Source organism: Pyrgilauda ruficollis, unplaced genomic scaffold (assembly GCF_017590135.1).
Source record: "Pyrgilauda ruficollis isolate IOZ18807 unplaced genomic scaffold, ASM1759013v1 scaffold4, whole genome shotgun sequence".
Classification (NCBI taxonomy): Eukaryota; Metazoa; Chordata; class Aves; order Passeriformes; family Passeridae; genus Pyrgilauda; species Pyrgilauda ruficollis.
In genome coordinates, this window is record NW_024525489.1 from 9,181,436 (window position 1) to 9,200,771 (window position 19,336).

General features: G+C 36.6%; 1 protein-coding gene across 2 annotated transcripts in view; it reads right to left on the reverse strand.

The window, feature by feature from the left end:
* BABAM2 (BRISC and BRCA1 A complex member 2) overlaps window positions 1–19,336 on the reverse strand; it is a 162,650-nt gene that overhangs the window by 106,807 nt on the left and 36,507 nt on the right. For both annotated transcript variants that reach the window (XM_041477311.1, XM_041477312.1), the window contains exons 5-6: window positions 6,218–6,412; window positions 3,161–3,235 (exon numbers count right to left, since the gene is read on the reverse strand). In XM_041477311.1, the coding sequence (XP_041333245.1) occupies window positions 3,161–3,235; window positions 6,218–6,412 (270 nt within the window). The remainder of the gene's footprint in view (window positions 1–3,160; window positions 3,236–6,217; window positions 6,413–19,336) is intronic.

Below are 19,336 nucleotides of genomic sequence, written 5' to 3' on the forward strand. Positions count from 1 at the left end.
CCTCAGTCTTCTAAATATACCAATCTATTTTACTTTAAATGTACACACACTTGAATTCAATTTTAAATTTAGTGCCACTAATACTTTTGAAACAACCTGGCAAATTCGCCTCTCCAGTCTATAACAATCCAACTTATGCTGCACCTCCAAACTTTTATTCTGTATAGGAAAAGTACTCTCACTGCAATCAGTATGAAGTTGACAAAGTAACATCTTATGATTCCAGAGTGTATGTATTCTCACGAACCCCAAAGACTTTGTAACACTGCATACTGATCTCACAGCTTACATCATCAAACCTGAGTACTGGCTTATGATACAAAGTTTTACCGTCATGCTTGTAATGTGGTTACCTACTGACATCAATAAAAACTTCAGAAGAGCATTAGAAATCACTGCATACTAGGAGTGATTGGTTAGGCAACAATAATGGTCTTTAATATTTCACCAGATTTTAACACAAGTAGTATTAATTAAACATTAAAAAAAAAGTCAGAGAAAACACAACAGGTTTGAACTGTGCAAATCATGTCAGAGAAGCTACTGCATACTGCAAGGCTGGCTACAGACTACAACATAATTCAAGAACATTAAATTCTGCAGTAAAACATTAAGCTGTTAATACACTAACAGCCTTCATTTACTGATTGCTCTTCCACCTTTCAGTGTAATATATTAACAATTATTTCCACTTCATCAATGAACACTCTATCAATCATGTACCATAATCCAACAGGTAGCATTGAAACCAGCATAACTGGCAGCCATGATCGAAATAAAGTATTTTATTGCAATATATTAAAGGTCTATTTATGTCAAAAGTCTCATCCAAAAAAGACATGCACACTTAAAAAAAATCTTTTTTTTTGTTTAATAGTTCCCTTACTAATTTGGAGTAGTCAGAGTACAATTATCTAAATCACAACAGAGTAAGTCCTGATTCTACCTGCTTTCATGTTGTTTATTTTGCTGTCACAAGAGATGACATTCATCTAGCTCAGAGTACACACAGGAAGCTAAAGGCAGCAAGAGTATATAAGATCCTGCCTGCTACAAAGCACACTCTGTCATAACCCACACTGCAGCTTAAATCAAACCATTTTTCTACTGTCAACAAATACTTCTGCAATCAAACAATACTTCTTCTCCTGTGGCTACTCAGCCTGACTACATGTCACTTTCCTACTACAGATAGTTAACTTGCCAGCTTGCGCTGTAGAAGCCTGATCAAGAAAACTAAGGATTTCACTAGTACATTGCCCATCAAGAAGGATCGCTGCTGTAAAAATCCAGGCTATAAAATACAAAAACACATTAATTTTAAAACCCCAAAGCTAAGACATTAAGACTTCTGAAATATAAAAATAAAGGCAGACTGGGAAACTGATTCTGCTACCTGCTCGGTGTGTCTCTTCACCTCACACTACATATGCAAGCAAAATAAACACATGCTTTCCTTCAGACTAATGAATCACTCAGTACTCAGGATGAACAAAGCTCCAGGAGGAGACTTGTGAAGCAATAATGATTTACCCACAGTATATGAACCTTGTGTAGAGAAGATGTTTAGTGAACATGATTGGGAATTACACTAAGGAGGAGTATGCTGGCATGCATTAAGATGCTACTCTTCAGAAACAACTGCAGGTTCTATCATGGTGTTCCTACATGATGATAGGTACATAAGTCATAAGCCACCTTCCAACCTGCAAGTTTTTCCAGAAACTGAACAGAGAGATAGCCCTGCAACTGAAGCTATGGAACATATTCCTTCTGCACTTGTCCTGAAATTGACTCATTTAAAATTGTTTCTGAAAAATACAGCACTTGGGAGTTCTGGCAGGAGCAGACAGCACAGTTCACATTATACATTCTCAGTCTTTTTTCCAGAGTCTTTCAGAAGCAAATCACAGCTAGACTGCAGTCTAGGTGAACTGTTGCTGTGTTCTGCTTAACACCAACCTTCCAGAAAAGGCCTTAGCCAACCCTCTTGCATCTGGATCAGAAACATTCCCATCAAGTGAGAAGAAAAAGCCCAATGGAAAACAGCAGCTGGGAGAAGAACTGCTACTGAAAGTATCTGCATGCTTTCAAGAAGCAGCTCATTACTCAAACAGAAAATCTACAGAAGTTAGAAAGATCATAGGGTTCCAATCTCAAACTGCAACCAGAAAATTTTCAGTCAAGATTATAGTTGTGCCTGCCTTTACTTTCATGGTCTGTAGCTTGAGACATCTTATTTGGTGAAACACTGAAGACTCACACTTGCAGCTGTGATTTAACAATAATTGAAGACAGTTCTAACAATAAGATGAAGAGGAGGTAATGGAATGCACACTGACAATTTCATCTTAACACATTAGTTTTTCAAGATTAAGTAGCTGTTCCTCTTTCCAAATATTTAAAAGAAGGCAGACACATAGTTTAAAGGAAAGATGGGTGTTGGCAACATCAACTGACTCAAACCTTGTCTACAGTGGAAGTTCTGACACTTCTCTCTGACAGTCATGATAGACAGAAAAACCAGATCTCTCACTGCATTCTCTAAATATAGTAACATTGACCTTATGATGGGCTTCCTCAGTAGCTGCTTCAAACAGAGACTGTCCCCGTGCTGTAAAAACACTCATTTCAAATTCTTCCATGGTGGTAGTTTGTCACAAACTGCTTTTTCTGTTTTTATTTCTCCTCTTAGCAAAGAAATGAATGTTTTTTCATCCCAACTTGCAAAAATATAGTACTACTTTCAAAAGTATCTGGTCAAATTTCTGTTCATTGTGAACAATGAAGTAATGACTGAAGCTTTCAGTTCAAGTAACCAGAATTTGCTTTCATTCCCTGTTAAGAAACGGTGTATTTAGTTAGCTTTTCTTTTTCTACTGTCAAGACTATTGGTACAATTGAGACTGTTCATTAAAAACTCCAGCACTGCCATGTCATTTAATTCCACAGTCTCATATAAAAGATGCCATTAATGTAGAACACAAAACAACAGTATGTCCAACATCACCTTTCCTAAACCTAATCCAATCAGATTTAAAAATTGTGAACTTTCAAACTCTTGGAGAGCAGGAAGGCAGGAAAGTCAAAATAATTACTAAGGAGATTGCAATAATTCCTACTCTCTCACAAATACCGTGAACTTAGACAGTGGTTTTACCTTGAGAAGGTATGTAGGAATATTGCTGAAATCGACAGGCAGCTTCAAGAGGAAGCGAGCCGAGAATTCTCCAGTCTGTGGAAAAAAGGTAACACTAATGAGATCTGGTAGCTAAAAGAGAACCACAAACATTCTGAAGATTAAATACTATCCAGAAAAACATGTAAGAGCTCATACAAAGAGAAGGGTAGAGATTTAAAACAAAATTGCTGAATAGAAGTACTGGAGAGGAAAAGAAATTACAGATTTCACAGGTGTCATATGAAAAAACACCTTAAAAAACATTAACCCTCATTGCCAGTAAGTCAACAGCAAAAAGTAGTTAGAATAAAACAATGTGCACGGCAAAAAATCAGACTATATTTTGTTACACCCTAAATATAGATGTATCTTGGCTGTACTCATTTCCGGACAAAGATCTGGCGAGACCTGCAAAGAGTCTGAAAGCAAAGCTAAAAACCTGACAAATTGATAAGAACATATAGATAAAACAGAGGCATCTTTACAAACACTGCAGATATATGTAAGAGAATTTGTGTTTTGAGAGGTAAGCACGTATCAAAAGTATCCTCTGAATAAAGTTAGAAGAAAAAGAGTTCAAGTAGAAGGTTTTAAATAATGTGTCTTCAGAATTATGTAACTCTAAACACCTAGACAACCATTTACTGAAAATTTGCCAAGTGTCCCATACACACTGCTCTTTTTTACGTATAAAGGGTATGTGAAGGAAATGGAAAGGATTTCCTCTCTGTTTCATACACTTCCTTAAAACCAGACTTTGTCCACCTGGTTATAAAGCAATGAAGTTAGCTGTTTTTAAAAAACAAATGGCTGCCTGATTTCCTCCATGTTAATTTTTTGTTGTCTCTATTTTTTTAGTTCAATATAGTAGCCACACAGCAGCTATATTTGTTAGGTAGGTTGAATTAGAGGTAAAGAAAGTGTTAAACATTGATTTTATGCAATAAATTACAAAAACTGGCATAATTTGAGACAAGCTTACCAATTTGTCAGTGCCAATCTGTTTCTGGGTCTATCTACCAGGCATGAACTACAGATAACTCATTCTACCTTTAAGTTACTAAACAAGAGCAAACAAGATTTGGAATGGAACCGAAATATTCCCAATGGCACCTTTCTAGTTATATCATTTGCCAAAAGGATTTGTGTGATGTTAGGCTGTAATTCACCCTTATGCCAGCTAGCTAAGAATTGCCCTTAAAATTTGTCACTGGTAGTTACACAAGATATGCAAAGAAATTGCTACAAAAACACTTATGCAACAAAAAGTGAGTGCACATTAAAGTCCAACTGTGAAACCTTTCCTGTTTACACCACTTGTGAGGAAAGGTACCAACTTCCTGATGCTGTATTACTGATGTATGCAGAAAAATCACCAACTTCTTGCACACGTTTAACATGAAGACTGCTACGATAACCGTCAGGGTCCTCACTTCTTATCTGGAGTGAAATGGATATTACAGATAGTGCTTCTCCTCTGGACTTTCAAAAAATGCCACGCAACTGTTGCCATAAAATCCAGAAAATTATTTTTGGTATAATACCAAGTCTGATTAACTGGGATGTCCACTGAACACATGAATGACCTCTGATCAACGCTGCTCTGATCATCAGCTGCTCCAAAAAGTCTAGATCTTTCATATCATTCAATCAAGATTGTTTTGCAAACTAATCCTTCCAAAGGCGTTCTGGCTGGACAGGGAGCAGCCCCTGTCCATGGTGCTCATCTCCCCTGCCCAAACCAGCTGTATAGAGGCATCAGGTCGAAACAGACGAATTTCTGGCCACAGCCCTGAACGATTGGGTATTTAATGGGCTCCTGTATCTGCCGGTATTCCTCCAACAAGAAGCTACTAAGCTAGGTAATAGTTTGTTGATTTGTCATATATCATGGAGACTTGCACTTTAGGAAACTGGAGGCAGTGGAACAAAGGTATAAGAGCAAATTTCTGTTCCATTTTGTTTCAGAGAGCTGAATTCAGGCATTCTCTTCAAAGTATTTTTAACTCATGCACCTAAGATGATTGCTTTCATAACACTGAGCAAGGCTCATACTTGACTATTTCAGAAATCTGCTGAACTACTACTGATTCCTGAGAGACAGCGGCAACATGAATTTCAATGCCTTCTAGGCAGAGAAGATAAAAGGCCATTTACCTCTTGCTTTCTGGAAAAACAGTCCTATTTTGCTGATCCTTGAGGCTAACAAAACAGTTGTAAAGGACAGTAAAGAGAACTAGACAAGGTAGTTTGACAGTTTTGTTTTAGGACACTAGTAAACTCTGTCACATAGACTAAGTTCACAGAATCTTCAAAACTCTCAAAAGTCTTCTTGACAGAGAATAAAGACTTGCAAAATAGCACATGCTACAGAAAAATCTATAGCTCTGCTATATGAAAAGGATTTGACTCAAAATGTATTTAAAATTTATTTTATTGGAATGTTTTCAATTAAAAATAGCATTTAAAATTTAAAAAAAGGAAATTCTTTATTCAGCCACCAAAGACTGAGAAAAGACTTGATAAAATTTCAGTACAGTTCAGAAAGCCTTCTGCACTTCAATAAACCAGTATGATGAAATTTAGAGATATAGCATGCTGTTTGGGATGCAAGCTATGGACAATAACATCTGTTAAGTAAGTTAATTTCAATAACATTTGTTAATAAGTTAATTTCAATCAAATATTCTGATCTATAAACATTTAAGAGGTCTGAATTTCTTCAAAGCTAACTGGAACTTCCACACTGATGTTGTACTGTGCCCTCTAAACACAGCTTTTCAACAGTTTCAAAGTTTTCACCTATCAACCAGATGAATGAACACCAGGTTCAAAACCAGTTCTCACTTGGTAATCTGGTTGAACCAACATAATGGAATACAGCAACATACCGAACAAGGAACATAGAAAATGAGTTGAAGTAAAATAGTTTTCTCCATCGGAAACAGAAAGCATGGAGATCCACAGGAAGAACTTACATTTTCTGAAGCAAGGGCTGTATTTGTTAAAAGCATTTTAGATGTAATAAGAGCTTACCCAGTTGTTTTTTTTGCCAGCATAGACTTCCATGTTTTCTCCATACTGGGGCTCTTCAAGTAAAGTCTGATACTCAAACATGAGACGAGAGCTCTCCCGTAATCGGCTGCACTGAAATTGATGATACTGCTGCACAAGCTCTTTCACAACAAGCAGGAGGCATTCGGGGTTTGAGGGATTCCAGGAAGCTAAATTCTGTTGATCAGAAAAGAACAAAACTCAAAATTGTTTACACCAATAAAAGACAAGCAATCCCCCTTCCATACTGATACCAGAGGCACGTATGCATGTGGAACCTTTATGACACAGCTAAACCACAATATTAGAATACAAAGGTTCTACCATGCTTCAGAAGAAAGCCAGGTGAAACAGCAGAAGCTTATTGTCAAATGGGAGACCTACCATAAAACTGATAAAAGGACGAGTACCAGGCTTATGCAGGCCCAAATTACCATTCTATTCTTTCCTAAAATTACACCATTGCATCTGAGAACTGGAAAAGTTTGAATTAAATTAAAACTGATATGCAACACACAAGAATAACAGTAACTGATTCAAAAAGCAGTCAACCAAGTGAATATGGCAAATTAACACCAACTACAGAAACTGCTCTGCTTCATTATCTCAAACAGTGGCTACATTACCAGTGGTAGAGCAAATGGGTTCTCTTCTCTTGCCTCAACCTTGTGATTTATTCCACCTTAATTGCCTCTTCACTTGAATTACCTTGACTCATCCCCCTAACACAAGTGTCATCCGTACACAGAAGTCTCTTTAATATGCCTGGCAGAATTTTTTATTACAGGTTCACTGTACTTCAAGAAATAGCTAACAGAAATAAAAATGATAATACAATTAAGATAACTGTGTCAGTAGCACAGTAGTGATGTTACCACTCCTATAATTGGCTTAGATCAGTCTTCTGTGCACAGTTAAGTTTTATTCAGGAAGTATTTGGTGTTATAAACCACACCTAATGTGCCCAATGTTACATGTCTACATCTAGTTGACGAAAAAAGGACCTATGTGAAAGGCAAAGGGGGACTCACCCTGTAGTCCATGCTGTTAGGACATGAGACAGCACTGATTGAAAGTACTTAGGTACTCATATGCTTTGCACTTGGATCTTCAAGTGGTTTTCTTGATACAACTTCAGAGCATGTTAACACAATCATGTGGCTTTTGGTGAGCTTTGAGTATAAGTAAAATCAATCTGCATTTCACAAAATGGTTTGAATTAATAGGGCCCTTAAAGATCATGTAGTTCAGGGGAGAGACACCATCCACTAGACCAGGGTGCTCAAAGCACCTTCTAACCTGGCCTTTGACACTTCCAAGGACGGGGTATCAACAGCTTCTCTGTGCAACCTGTTACAGTGCCTCACCTCTCTCACAGTAAATAATTTCTTCCTTTTATCTTATTTTGATTTACCCTATTTCAATTTAAAGCCATTACCCTTTCTCCCACCACTCCATGCTGTTATAAAAGCTCCCCTTCCAGCTCTCTTGAGGGCCCATTTAGGTACTAGAAGGCTGTATATCACACAGAGATTTGACAATAAACTGGCTGCAAGAGAATTTTAAATTGTATGAATTGTTCAGTTAACATTAAGAAGCTCAGAAGTAGCACAGATATCTGCATTTTACAACTAAGAAATGATATAATACAGTAGCTTCATAAAATTACTTATCCATATATGTATTTAATGTAGTTAGATGCCATGTTACTTCTTCCTGTAAGCTGCAGATATTTCATAAACAAATTCATATTTTGTGTAACTGCAAAAGTAATAAATACAAGTAATAAACACAAGTGAATGAGTTGCACAGAGAAGTTGTTGAGTCTCTGTCCTTAGAGATACTCCAAACCTGACAGGACAAGGACCTGGATGCCTAATCTATCTGATCCTGCCCAGGCAGGACAGCTGGGCTAATGATCTCTTTCTAAAGGCTCCTTCCAACCTCAGCTAGTTCTAGGTTTATGAAGAGGTTCCCAAAAAGCTCAAACTGAAACAGGATCTTAGCAAGGTGAGACTCCACAGCTCTGGCCTGAAAAGAAACAAATGAGTTTGTGTATAAATTTTATCTTCTGATATGCCTGATACCCTGCAAAGGCAGACAGAAAGCTTAATCAGTTGCTCACCAGGCATCATGCTTCAGCTCTACAATGAAATTTACTTGATCTCTAAGATGGTTGTTTCCATTAAAAAGGGTTATAACTTTTATTATTTCTGATGACTTTAGATATGTCCCTATGGAATAGTTTCATACAGACTTCAGTATATGTGTATGATGGCTCAATATTTCAAGTGTTTCTTTTCCCACAACTGTATACTTTTTTCCCACTTAAGTAATATATATAAAGATCTTACCAAAATGAAGTTGTTATTTTCATCATCATCACTTGAAACACACCAGTGAAATTTGTCAGTGAAAGCAACAAAGGGAAGTATGCATTGCTGTGTTTTCATGTTCACACATGAACTGCTGCAGGATTGAACTGTATTCCTATTTTCCTGCTCACTCTGATTCTAGTTGAAAGGGCTGCTCTGCATGGCTATTCTTGAAGCTCTGCCTTTAAAAGTTACTCCAATGTCACAGACTTCACATTTGATCATGGCTTGATGTAAAAGTACTATTTTCTCCTCCTTCTACACAGTAGGAACACTTACAAAAAGGTAATATTATCATTGCCATATCTTAAAATGTAAACTACATTCCAGAGGAACTGGTCAATTGGTGATACACTAATGTAATTCACCTAAGTTCCTCAAATACTACAGAGTGACTGAAAACCTTGTTCTACCTTGTCTGCTACCTACAGCTGGTAAAAATTTGTTTGCAACTTGAACCTATTTAAGTTTATCCAATTCTACAAAATACTAGAGAAAATCAGTCAGGTAGCAGCATCTTCTAGGAAACACATTTTCTACCACGCAGCCTGAAACCAGACTGCATATAACCTTAAATTTCCTGTTCCCAAGCTGCTGCTCAAATAAAACATTTCCAGAAAGCTGGAGGATGTAATATGCCAGTATGTATTGATATCAGCCAGGCAAGTGGGAATAACCTTTCCTCCTAATGACATTGGTATAACACAATAGAAATGTTCTGTCAAAGGAAATGACCAACAGTATTTTAATAACTGACCTAAATGCAACTGAACCTTTTGTTTTTTAAATAACATTACACTACAGAACAAAAAAAGAGCAAGAGGAAATCCATTGTCATTTGTGCAGCACAGAGCTAAAGGAGTGCTCTTTTCAAAGAATTCAAGAACATTGCATCAAAACAGTGCTTATTCCATATTGTCTTAAAGCTACAGGAATTAAAATTAATGATTCGACTGTAGGATCCTTACTAAACACCTCTCATTCAGCAACTCAAATTTCAGAGTACAAACTTGTTATAAAAACAAACCACCTGAAGAACAATTCAACTACCCACTCAGGACACACATGAATTATAACGGCTTCTCACTGATGAAAGAAGAAACACATAAGGGCTACACAAATTTTCTAAAACACAAGTTCTGATTTTATAAATGTTTTTAGCTTTAGAATTATATTATTGTAGTGCATGTTATTTGGCATTTGGCCACTACATTTCCATCCATTTTGTTAGCTTTGCAGAAGGGCTGTACTTTCCACAAGATCTAAACTCATAAATTTTAACACAAACACTACCGAATATAATGACACGTTTATGTAAGAAATTTCTTTTTACATATCTCAGTGTAACTTATTTGCCCTAAGCACTAGGTTCATTCACCTGAAAATACTTTTAAACAACTTTAATTCAATTTCAACAGGATGTCTAAATATGTGCTATATTGTTCTCAGTTTCAAACAGCACCTTCTTTAATCTTCCTTCTGTTTTTGAAATCAAAGATAAAGTAAGCAACTACCTGTAAAATACACTGTTAAAATCTAAGGCAGAATTTGATTTGTCAAGTTTATCCCTTTTAGAGTGTCTACATTGCTACAATTTCGGCATCATAGAGATTCTTCTGAGGACACACAATTCGTTACTTTAGTTCATGAGAGCGGTGTCCCTGCAACAGTAAGTTGACCTTTTTCTTTAGGGGAAAGGACCTCCTAAATAAGATTTTATTTAGTGATCCAGTATTGTTGTAACTATTAGACTCTAGAAATCATCAAAATCTTAAACTTGGAGCAAAAACAGTAGTAACCTGTATGCTTCATTTTCTGATTGTTTGCCTGAAGGCTGCATTCCAGCTGAACCAATCCAGCTTTTTAAGATATTGTAGTTAAGAAGATTTAAAACATTAGAAGACCACAGCTTATCATGTTTGTGTTCCATGGCTTCAAGCTCTGCTTGAAAACTCAGATCTTGTACAAGTATTAAAATCTGATGCAACTTCAAGATTATGAGGTTTAGTTGTTAAAACTTTAAAAAAATCCTGGGACTAAGAACACAGACAGCTCACTGAAGCCAAGAATACAGAAATAACAAGACAATTATGTATCTAGAAAAAACTTGTTGCTTTCTGTGGCTTATATCAAAATCTTCTGCCTTGCTCAAAAATCTATACATTATCATTTTACCAAAATCACATGCATGCTGAAAATATGGGGTTTTTTCTCCTGAATTTTCTATAAAATTGTGAATAAAATGGATTTTATAGAGAAAAAAATGATCACAGTGACTGAGTTATTGACAGACTAAGTTACATATTTCACTCAATAAATCCTGTCTAATTTGAAATGAGATTTCTGCAGGCTTTCCAGAGAGTTAATAAAATTTAACAGAACAATCATTAATGCATTTAAAATAAAGAAATCCAGACTTGGATACAATCCCTTGCCTTGCTTGCCAATAGATATCTTTAAATGAACTCTGCAGTGCAAACTCCCGAAGTTACTCAATAGTTAGCCAGATAGACTGAAAGTGGCCCACTGTACAACAATATACCGGTATGAATCAACCCAAACTGCATCTGCAACTAGCTCTGCATTCATGCTGATCTCACACGATGGCCTACATGCACAACTCAGATTGCTTAGGACCATCATTACTGTTACTGTTTTTTCAGCATATCATTGAACAATTTACCTGTCATTTCTGAGCACACAGATGGAGGCTCAAATAAGTAATTCTCTTCTGTCTAGACACTGCTTGCATGTCTCTCCATGATCTCCACTAACAATATGAGCAACTTCATGCATCAGATCTTAATTTAAACATTTCAGGTTTTAATTTCAGCACTTTTTTTTTTGTTTTGCCATACTGCAACTTGTGTAACTTCCATTTTCTAAAAAGATCAATTGTTGCCTCATCTTAAAAAGTACAGAAGGTTTAGTAGCAGGTTTAGTAGCATCCAAAGATGACAGTATATTCTTGTGGACACAAAAGTCTGCTAATGTCATCTGTGACAACTGAGTAAACCCCATTTTTCCAGTTAGGGAATGAATGAAAAATGATCTTCAGGAATAAATTCAAAATGGCCTGCAGAAAAAGTAATGGAATGAAAACTTCCATATGATAGAAACCAGACTCCAGAAGCACCACTGCCCACACAGCTGTAGCTATTGTCATACAGAAGATGGCTAATAAGTATTTACCTATCCAAAAGTAAGCAACTCAACATAAAGAAGTTAAATGCTCCTTCATGGCAGACGTTTTCCTGGCTGACTTTTTTCAATATAGAACAAAGTTTGAGGACAAGGTCTTTCAGAAAACAGTTATCTAGACCTTTAAGTGATTAACCAATAGCATGTACATTCACCAAGTTTTGCCCTCTAGCTCATGTTGTGTGGCAGTAGGAATGGAAACATAGTTTTCAGTTATTATACAGAGATTAACAGACCATAGGCATCCTTCACACTGTGTCTACACTGGAGAAATCCAAGTGATTCAGGAGATCTCTTCTGACAATCTGCCAGATATTAAGTTAAACAATCTCACAAGGAGCATTGATTTTCACTAAGAAGTATACCCCCAGTTTTATTGGGCTGCACATTCAATTTGTGAATTCCCTGGCTCCTGATCCTGTCTGCTGACAGAAGTTGGCTGCATAGTAAGCGAACAGTTTGATAGGGAAGGGTTTTTTTGACATTCAGACATGACCAGAGTTGAGAAAATTAATTCACTTGAAATTGGTATAAAAGGCAGAGTAGAGCTGTTGTAAGCCCACCCACAGAGTGCAATTTAAGCCATTTCAACAGTAACTCATTTAAATGAGTAGCAATGACACCAACTGGATTTCCAAGAGAGACAAGGAAAATTTTCAGCCTGACACTATCAGTTCTAGTGAGATCTCACAGGTGAGGCAAGTGAAAACCCCCAACAAAGTAACTTCTCAGCCCTATTACCACAGACATTAGCAGAGTTTAGCTTTCCAAAGATGCCATACTATTCAACTTCTGGCAAAGAAACATTTAAATTTTGTTCTGGAACATTCTGTGCTTTGTATTCTTTATCCTTCAAAAAAAGTTAATCAAGAACCTATGCAAACTACTCAGCATCCACCTATTCCCCATTTTTTTCACAGTACAATGGGCCTCATTTTCCATAAAGCTGCTAATTCATAGGCTCCTTCTCAGGTTATTGCTTATTTCGTAACTCCAAGCAATGTCTACAGCAAACTGTAACTCTACACTATCAGAAATGAAATATGGTAACAATTTCTAATTGATTTGAAGTTGTTTTTCTTTGAAATGTGTTTAAATACCCAGGTTGCCAGAATATCTTCCAGGAATGTGATTTTAAAGAAGACAGATTGCAACTGTTTTTCCTGGCTATACTACAGGAAATAACAGCAAGATCTTATTTTAAGTTAGTGTACTTCTATATTTCTAAGCAAGAAATTAACTTTCATGAGAAAATGTCAGTAAACAAAACCTCCCAAGCCTGTAACAGTGGTAATGCATTTCTACAGCATCTCTCATGCAGAATTATCATAAAGAATAATGTTAAGTACAGATTTGCATTTTGTTTATATCTCTGCACACCACATGCACACAACTTGCATCGTACAGTGGCTTAAAATCAGTACCAGTGTAACTTCTTACCCAAAATGAGAAAGATCACAGTGTGATATTAGCACTTATCCTCCACATAAATACAGAGGAGATACTGGTCCAGTGGTTACAGCATTAGCCTAGAAACTGGCATATCTGGTTTCAGTCCACTCTTTGCTCTACTCTGCATAGGCCACCACAGAGAAATTGCTCACAGAAAAAGGCACAGGATAATTATCTACCATATGCTCACATCTTTCTATCAACAGATATTTTTCACAGTATTTGTAGGGCTGGAATGTTATAACCACTTCAAAGGCTTCAGTATCTTAGCAGCCAGCACTTAAACATCCTACAGGCTGCAGCTTCAAATCAATCACTGTAAACCTACATGCCATCTACTTGTCATCTTGTTTTCACAGGTTCTTCATATCCCTCTCCCCCAAAGCACCACTGGAACAACTTTCTGGAGTGATCTTCTTGAAATGATCATTTTTGTGCCCAAGCAAACATCAGAACTTAACATTTCATAAAAACAGTTCAACTCTGGAGCAATTCCGTCATTGCAAATACAACCAAAGAATTTACAGACCTCGTGTGCTCTGATGCCATGAATACCAGATAAAAACGTTAGCACAAAGTAAAGCTTGGGATTGTCAGTATTTATTTTAATTTTTATTTTTGGCAAGAGGCTATGAAAATTGGATACAGAAATTAGAATAGTTTATAAACACTTAGTCAAAATCCCATACACCTGAGAACCTTGAATTAGCAAGAAAATACAGAGCAGGAAAACAACATCATACGAAATTAATTCTGCTTTCAGAAGAGCATCTTATATCATGCATGAAATTATTTTCCCTTTTTTCTTCCACTAGCTACACAGTGTGCTTCTTGAGAAATGATGCAATACCCAAAGCAGCTCTATAACAGATCCAGCAAATCTGACAATGGAGAACACTCTTCTACATTCACCTAGAATAAATGCAAAACTGCCACTCAAGTACCATTCACCCAAAGAAGGAGTAAACTCAGCTTCCAAAGGTTACTACAATTTTTTTTTCTATTTCCTGCTGAAGGAGAAGTAAAGAGACAGCTGATCTTGGTAAGTTAAGAGTACTCAGGAAATCCAGAATCTGTGAAGCTGAGCCCAGGAGAACATTTTTATGCACTTTTCCTGAAAGAGTCTGGCTGTTTCTCCCACAGACCTCTCTTAGAAGATAAGCAGACCCTTAAAAGCTACAACTGCCTACTATCTAATTAATCTCCTAGACTTGACATGCATAAGCATTTCTTGTCCTACTTTGCTGAGGAATTAGAGCAAGTTTTGTTTCTTTACAGACCTCTCGGCACACCTCTCTCAAAGCAGATGATACCTTTACCTGATCCAAGAGGGAATTTCTTAATTCCCTCAGCACATATTAAATTCCGGGTTAGTGAATCCAATGCACTAATCATTAGTTTCTCCACGTGAGTACACTGCACTTTTTTCCCCTGGGAGTTGGCTACCAGGTGTACACATTTAACTAGACATGGCAAGTAAAAGGAACAAAGCACAAAGACAAGAAAAATTCCCCCACAAGACACAGGCACATGCATCTTTTCCCTAAAGGCTCACTTACCATGCCTTGATGGCAGTGTGAACAGGCCTCAACTCCTCAGACCCTCAGTGGATCAGAGAACAGACCACTGTTAATGCTTCACCTCAAGAGTCCCTTTCAAATAGCAAGTCTTTCACTCTTATCAGCTCTTGTGGTTTTTTCCTTTCCTGTCAACACAAGTAATTTTAGCTACAGCAAAAAGGCAGAACCTTTACAGCTAATGTTTTGGATAGCATCCACTAACATCCCTTGAGTATTTATTTGCACATGCAGAACTGTTTTCTTCTAACCATTTTTCCCCTTCCAAAATCCCACAAATTAAAATCAGTGTATAACAAGGTGGATCTCACTGTTGTAAGAGCAGTATTGCCATTTTTATTGTCACATCTGTACTATAAGACTTTGAAAATACAGTCCCTAAAGAAAATACTTACAAAATACCATTGTGTAAATCGTAAGATATTAGAAATCAAAATTATTTCTCTACCATACCAGAAAAATTATTGCAAATTAGTTCTCTCTTCTCAAAAAAAAAAAAAAAAAAAAAAAAAAGCATGAAAACACTCATTTGATTCCTTTATGAAAGTAAAAGCTGCACCTCTGGGAAGACAGGTATATGGCAGAGTTCATGTAAAACTGTATGAACACTTGTACTGCAAACAAAAGACTCAAGATGCTGACTAAATGTGAATTATACTTCTGTAGTTATCTCTAAAAAAGAGCAGATATGCCTGAGGAACTGAAATAGAAGACAGCAAGGGAACACAGACGTAAAAGAATGTAAAGAATGAGTAAAACAAAGAGGTTTTGAAACAAATGTAGGCTGAAACTTAAACCAGTCAAAAGGAAAGAAAATGTATCTTCAGCCCTCCTCCATTTGGAGAAATGAATAGATCTTTTGAAAAATCACCCTGAGTGCAAAGATACTTATTTCTTTGCTCCAACAATATCTTCTGAAGGAAAGAACCTTCAGGGTACCAAACTTAAACTCATTTCATTGGAGAAACTTGGAATTATAAATTATAACACAATTCACAAGCCAGAATTAAATCAAATACAAAACTGCATTATTAGACAGAATGACCATTTCTAACTGTCCTTCTGTAATCAGTTAATTTAAAAGGTTTTTCTACTTCAATATTCATAAGCAATGACCAAATTCCTCTACAGAAAAATGAATTCTAATAGCACATCAATGTGAATTCAATGGGCATACTACACAGAATTTAAATGTATTTTCAATTCAGGAGGACTATCCTAGTGTCGGTCTTTTCTCTCAAAAAAAGCCCCACCCCTACTCAAGCCCCCTGTAAACGTGTTTCTACAAAGCTAACAAACCGTTGCCTTCAAGACATGCAATTTCTTACTGTTTCTAGAGTTCTTGTAAGGAAGCAGAGTGTATTGTGACAGTAACACCACACATAAGGCCAGAATCCTTTCATTTTCTGCTAGTTTTTCTGACAATATTTTTTTCACCATTTTTAACAAAACACTGCTCAAGTAAAGTATGATTATATATTAATAAACTGAAGCAAAAAATAGTCAGAAGTACATTACCACTTTGCTGGTTTACATTAAAGAATGATAAATGCCAACATATTATCATTGTACTCCCAAACTTCCACTAAAAGATCTTCTGCTTTCATATGTCTGGCTTGGGATATCCAATTTTATATATTTGGAATGAGCTATGGCTTGAAAGTGAATGATTTGCTGCAATTCATTATACCACCCTTACCACTAGCAAGGACTGTATTTCCTGCAAAGGAAAGGCATACAAGCCTAAACATCTTTTTCAACATTTTACATTAAGATTTAAGCATCCTGTTATTCTGGTCCAAACTTCTGGCCCATCTAAATCTATGACTATGAAAAATATGGTCAAACTCATATGACAAATGAAAATTATTTTTTCCTAAAACAATGCTATGAATGAAAAACCATAAAATGTTTTCTCCCCCTATTTTACTAGTGCACAATGATTAAGTCCTTCATCACATTTATTTAGTATAGCAGAAAAACATTTTCTCCCGCTTTGCTATCCTTCAGTCAAATGTCCATGCACGTTCTTAATGCTCTCCAAAAATTAGTCTCTCCTGGACTGAAATACTATATTTTAAAAGCTAACATTCTGTATTTTTCATATTCTAGGCATAAATTGCATTATCAGAGAAATTTGTGCCAAAAAAATGTTTCCCCCTGGAGCCCTTTACAAAATGAACGGTATTCATTTTGCCTTCTATACCAGCAAGATTTAAGCAAAAAAGGCAAAACAACCTAGCTTAACAGATATTTTGCTCCCTTGAAATTAAAGGAGTATTATCAAACTATAGAGTTTTCTTTTTTTAAAATTTCTGGATTCACTAGATGAAAAGTCGAGCCAAAATGCTGCAATTAAGTAAAGCACAACTTTTAACCTCAGCATATTCTCTTCTGCTTATGCTTTGAGATAGAAAGCCACGTTTTATAAACTGGGCTAGGAAATGCTGAAGTTTGGCAAAGAGAAAGTGAGGTAAATATATGTAATGGTTTTACACAAATAGAAAATGACAAAGTAATACAATGTGGCTAACCATCTCTCAGCCCTATAAATATTAAGAACTCTAGACAAAAAGGACAAAAATGAAAGGCTGCAAGAGCATTTAAGAAGACTAAAACAAGGAGAAAAAGGAATAATTTCCCAGTGTAGAAAGGTTTTGACGGACTCAAAGGTGGAAAGATGACAGGAAAGCCTTTTTTTCTGTCATCTTCTTGAACTCCTGATGGACTGCATAGCCACCATCTTTACCACATGTCTGCACAGATAATCCTAACACTCGCTGTCAGCACCGTGTGACTTCTCAGAAGGACCTCCTGAATGCTGGCCTCACACATGCTGCAGTCAAGCTGGCCAGGCTATGCCAGGAGAGGATTCCCAGCCAGCATTCTCTTTTGGGGATTTCTCATTTTAAATCCAGTACTTATTCCGCTTGGCAGAGGGCTGAATCGGATCATCTCCAGAGGGCCCTTCCAACCCTAACTATTCTGTGATTTTGTGATTCCCTGAGGAACAGTGTGGAGCTCAGACACCAAAACCAGATCAAAAGACATTCAAAATTATATTCTTTCAGATCTGGCTTTAAAAGGAATGCTGCACTGGTATATCTCTATTGTTCAAAAACATGAACAAAAAGGTATGCCATAAGTGCCAACAATACCAGTCAAAAAGTCCTCGGGAAAGTTCGTGAATAAATTACTTCTCTGACGGTATAAAAAGGTGATTTTTTTTCCATTGCCTATCAATACCAGACAAACTTCATGTGCATGCATACCTGCATTTCCCATATATACAAATAGGTAGGATCAATAGAGAGGGACAGGAATAAAAAGTTTTCAGAATTAATGTTTGTTTCAGAAAATCAAATGTTAAATAACATGGGATTATAAATAATGAAAACATATATTGACATATAAAGTCAAGACATGGCTGAAAAATGAACACAATAAATGGAACTATAAAGTAGTACAAAATAAGGGAAAAAACCTTCTAACAAATTGAAGGATCCAATTCTGCATTCTGTTTCACTTAAATTTCCCAAGTTCAACTGAAGCTGAAGTAATTTAAGGCTTTCATTACAAGAGCAGCAGGTTAGGGGGTCCAAGAATGAAATCTGCTGCTGCCATTTGAAATAGAGCACACAAAAGAGCTAACAGGTTGAACTCACCCATACATTTCTCAGACAAGCAGAACCCACTGCTGTGGCTTTATATTTTAAAATCACACTCCAAAACCAGGGAACTCATTGCCGTTATGGGAGGCTCTCACACTAGAACACATAACAGCCGAATCCTTGCTAACAATACAACTGACAGACTTTTTAGAACAAAATAGTTCAAACAGCATTAGTTAATATAACGGGTGTTTGAACTTTTTTGGAGCTACTGTGACCAGGGGGACAACTGACACTGTTAAATATGTGTCTCATGCACCTGAGTAAATAAATAAAAATTAATGGAAGAGGGGGGATATTTAAAGGATCTCTTCACTATCCATTAAAAGCTAACTCAGCAACCAACAGAAATAAGAATAAGATTTTGAACAGAGATACAGAAAAAAATACAACCTTCACAATAGTCCTCATATAGCCAAATGAGTCTAATAAGCACAAATACAAGAACTTTAAAACAAACATTGGTCTACACAAGATATAGAGTGGGACAGCCAATACACTTGAGTAGCACGAGCTGAATTAACTCCACGGTGACTGGAATCTGTACTCAGTATCAACAATTACACAAGGGAAAACAATTCTCCCAATGCTAGGTATGGGCATGAGAACTGTAGCAGCCTATTCTCTGAAGGTCTGTAATGACAGTGTCTTTCTCCCATGCGAACGTAGCACTAAGTATTCCCAGAAGAAATACGCTCTACACTAGCCCAAAAGGACACGCTCAGCATTTAGTAGGCTTCAGGAAATGTTCATGTCCTCTTGCCTCCATTTCCACTATTGAAGTCTTTTGGATGGCAATGGGTGGACAGAATAATTCTGGCAAGA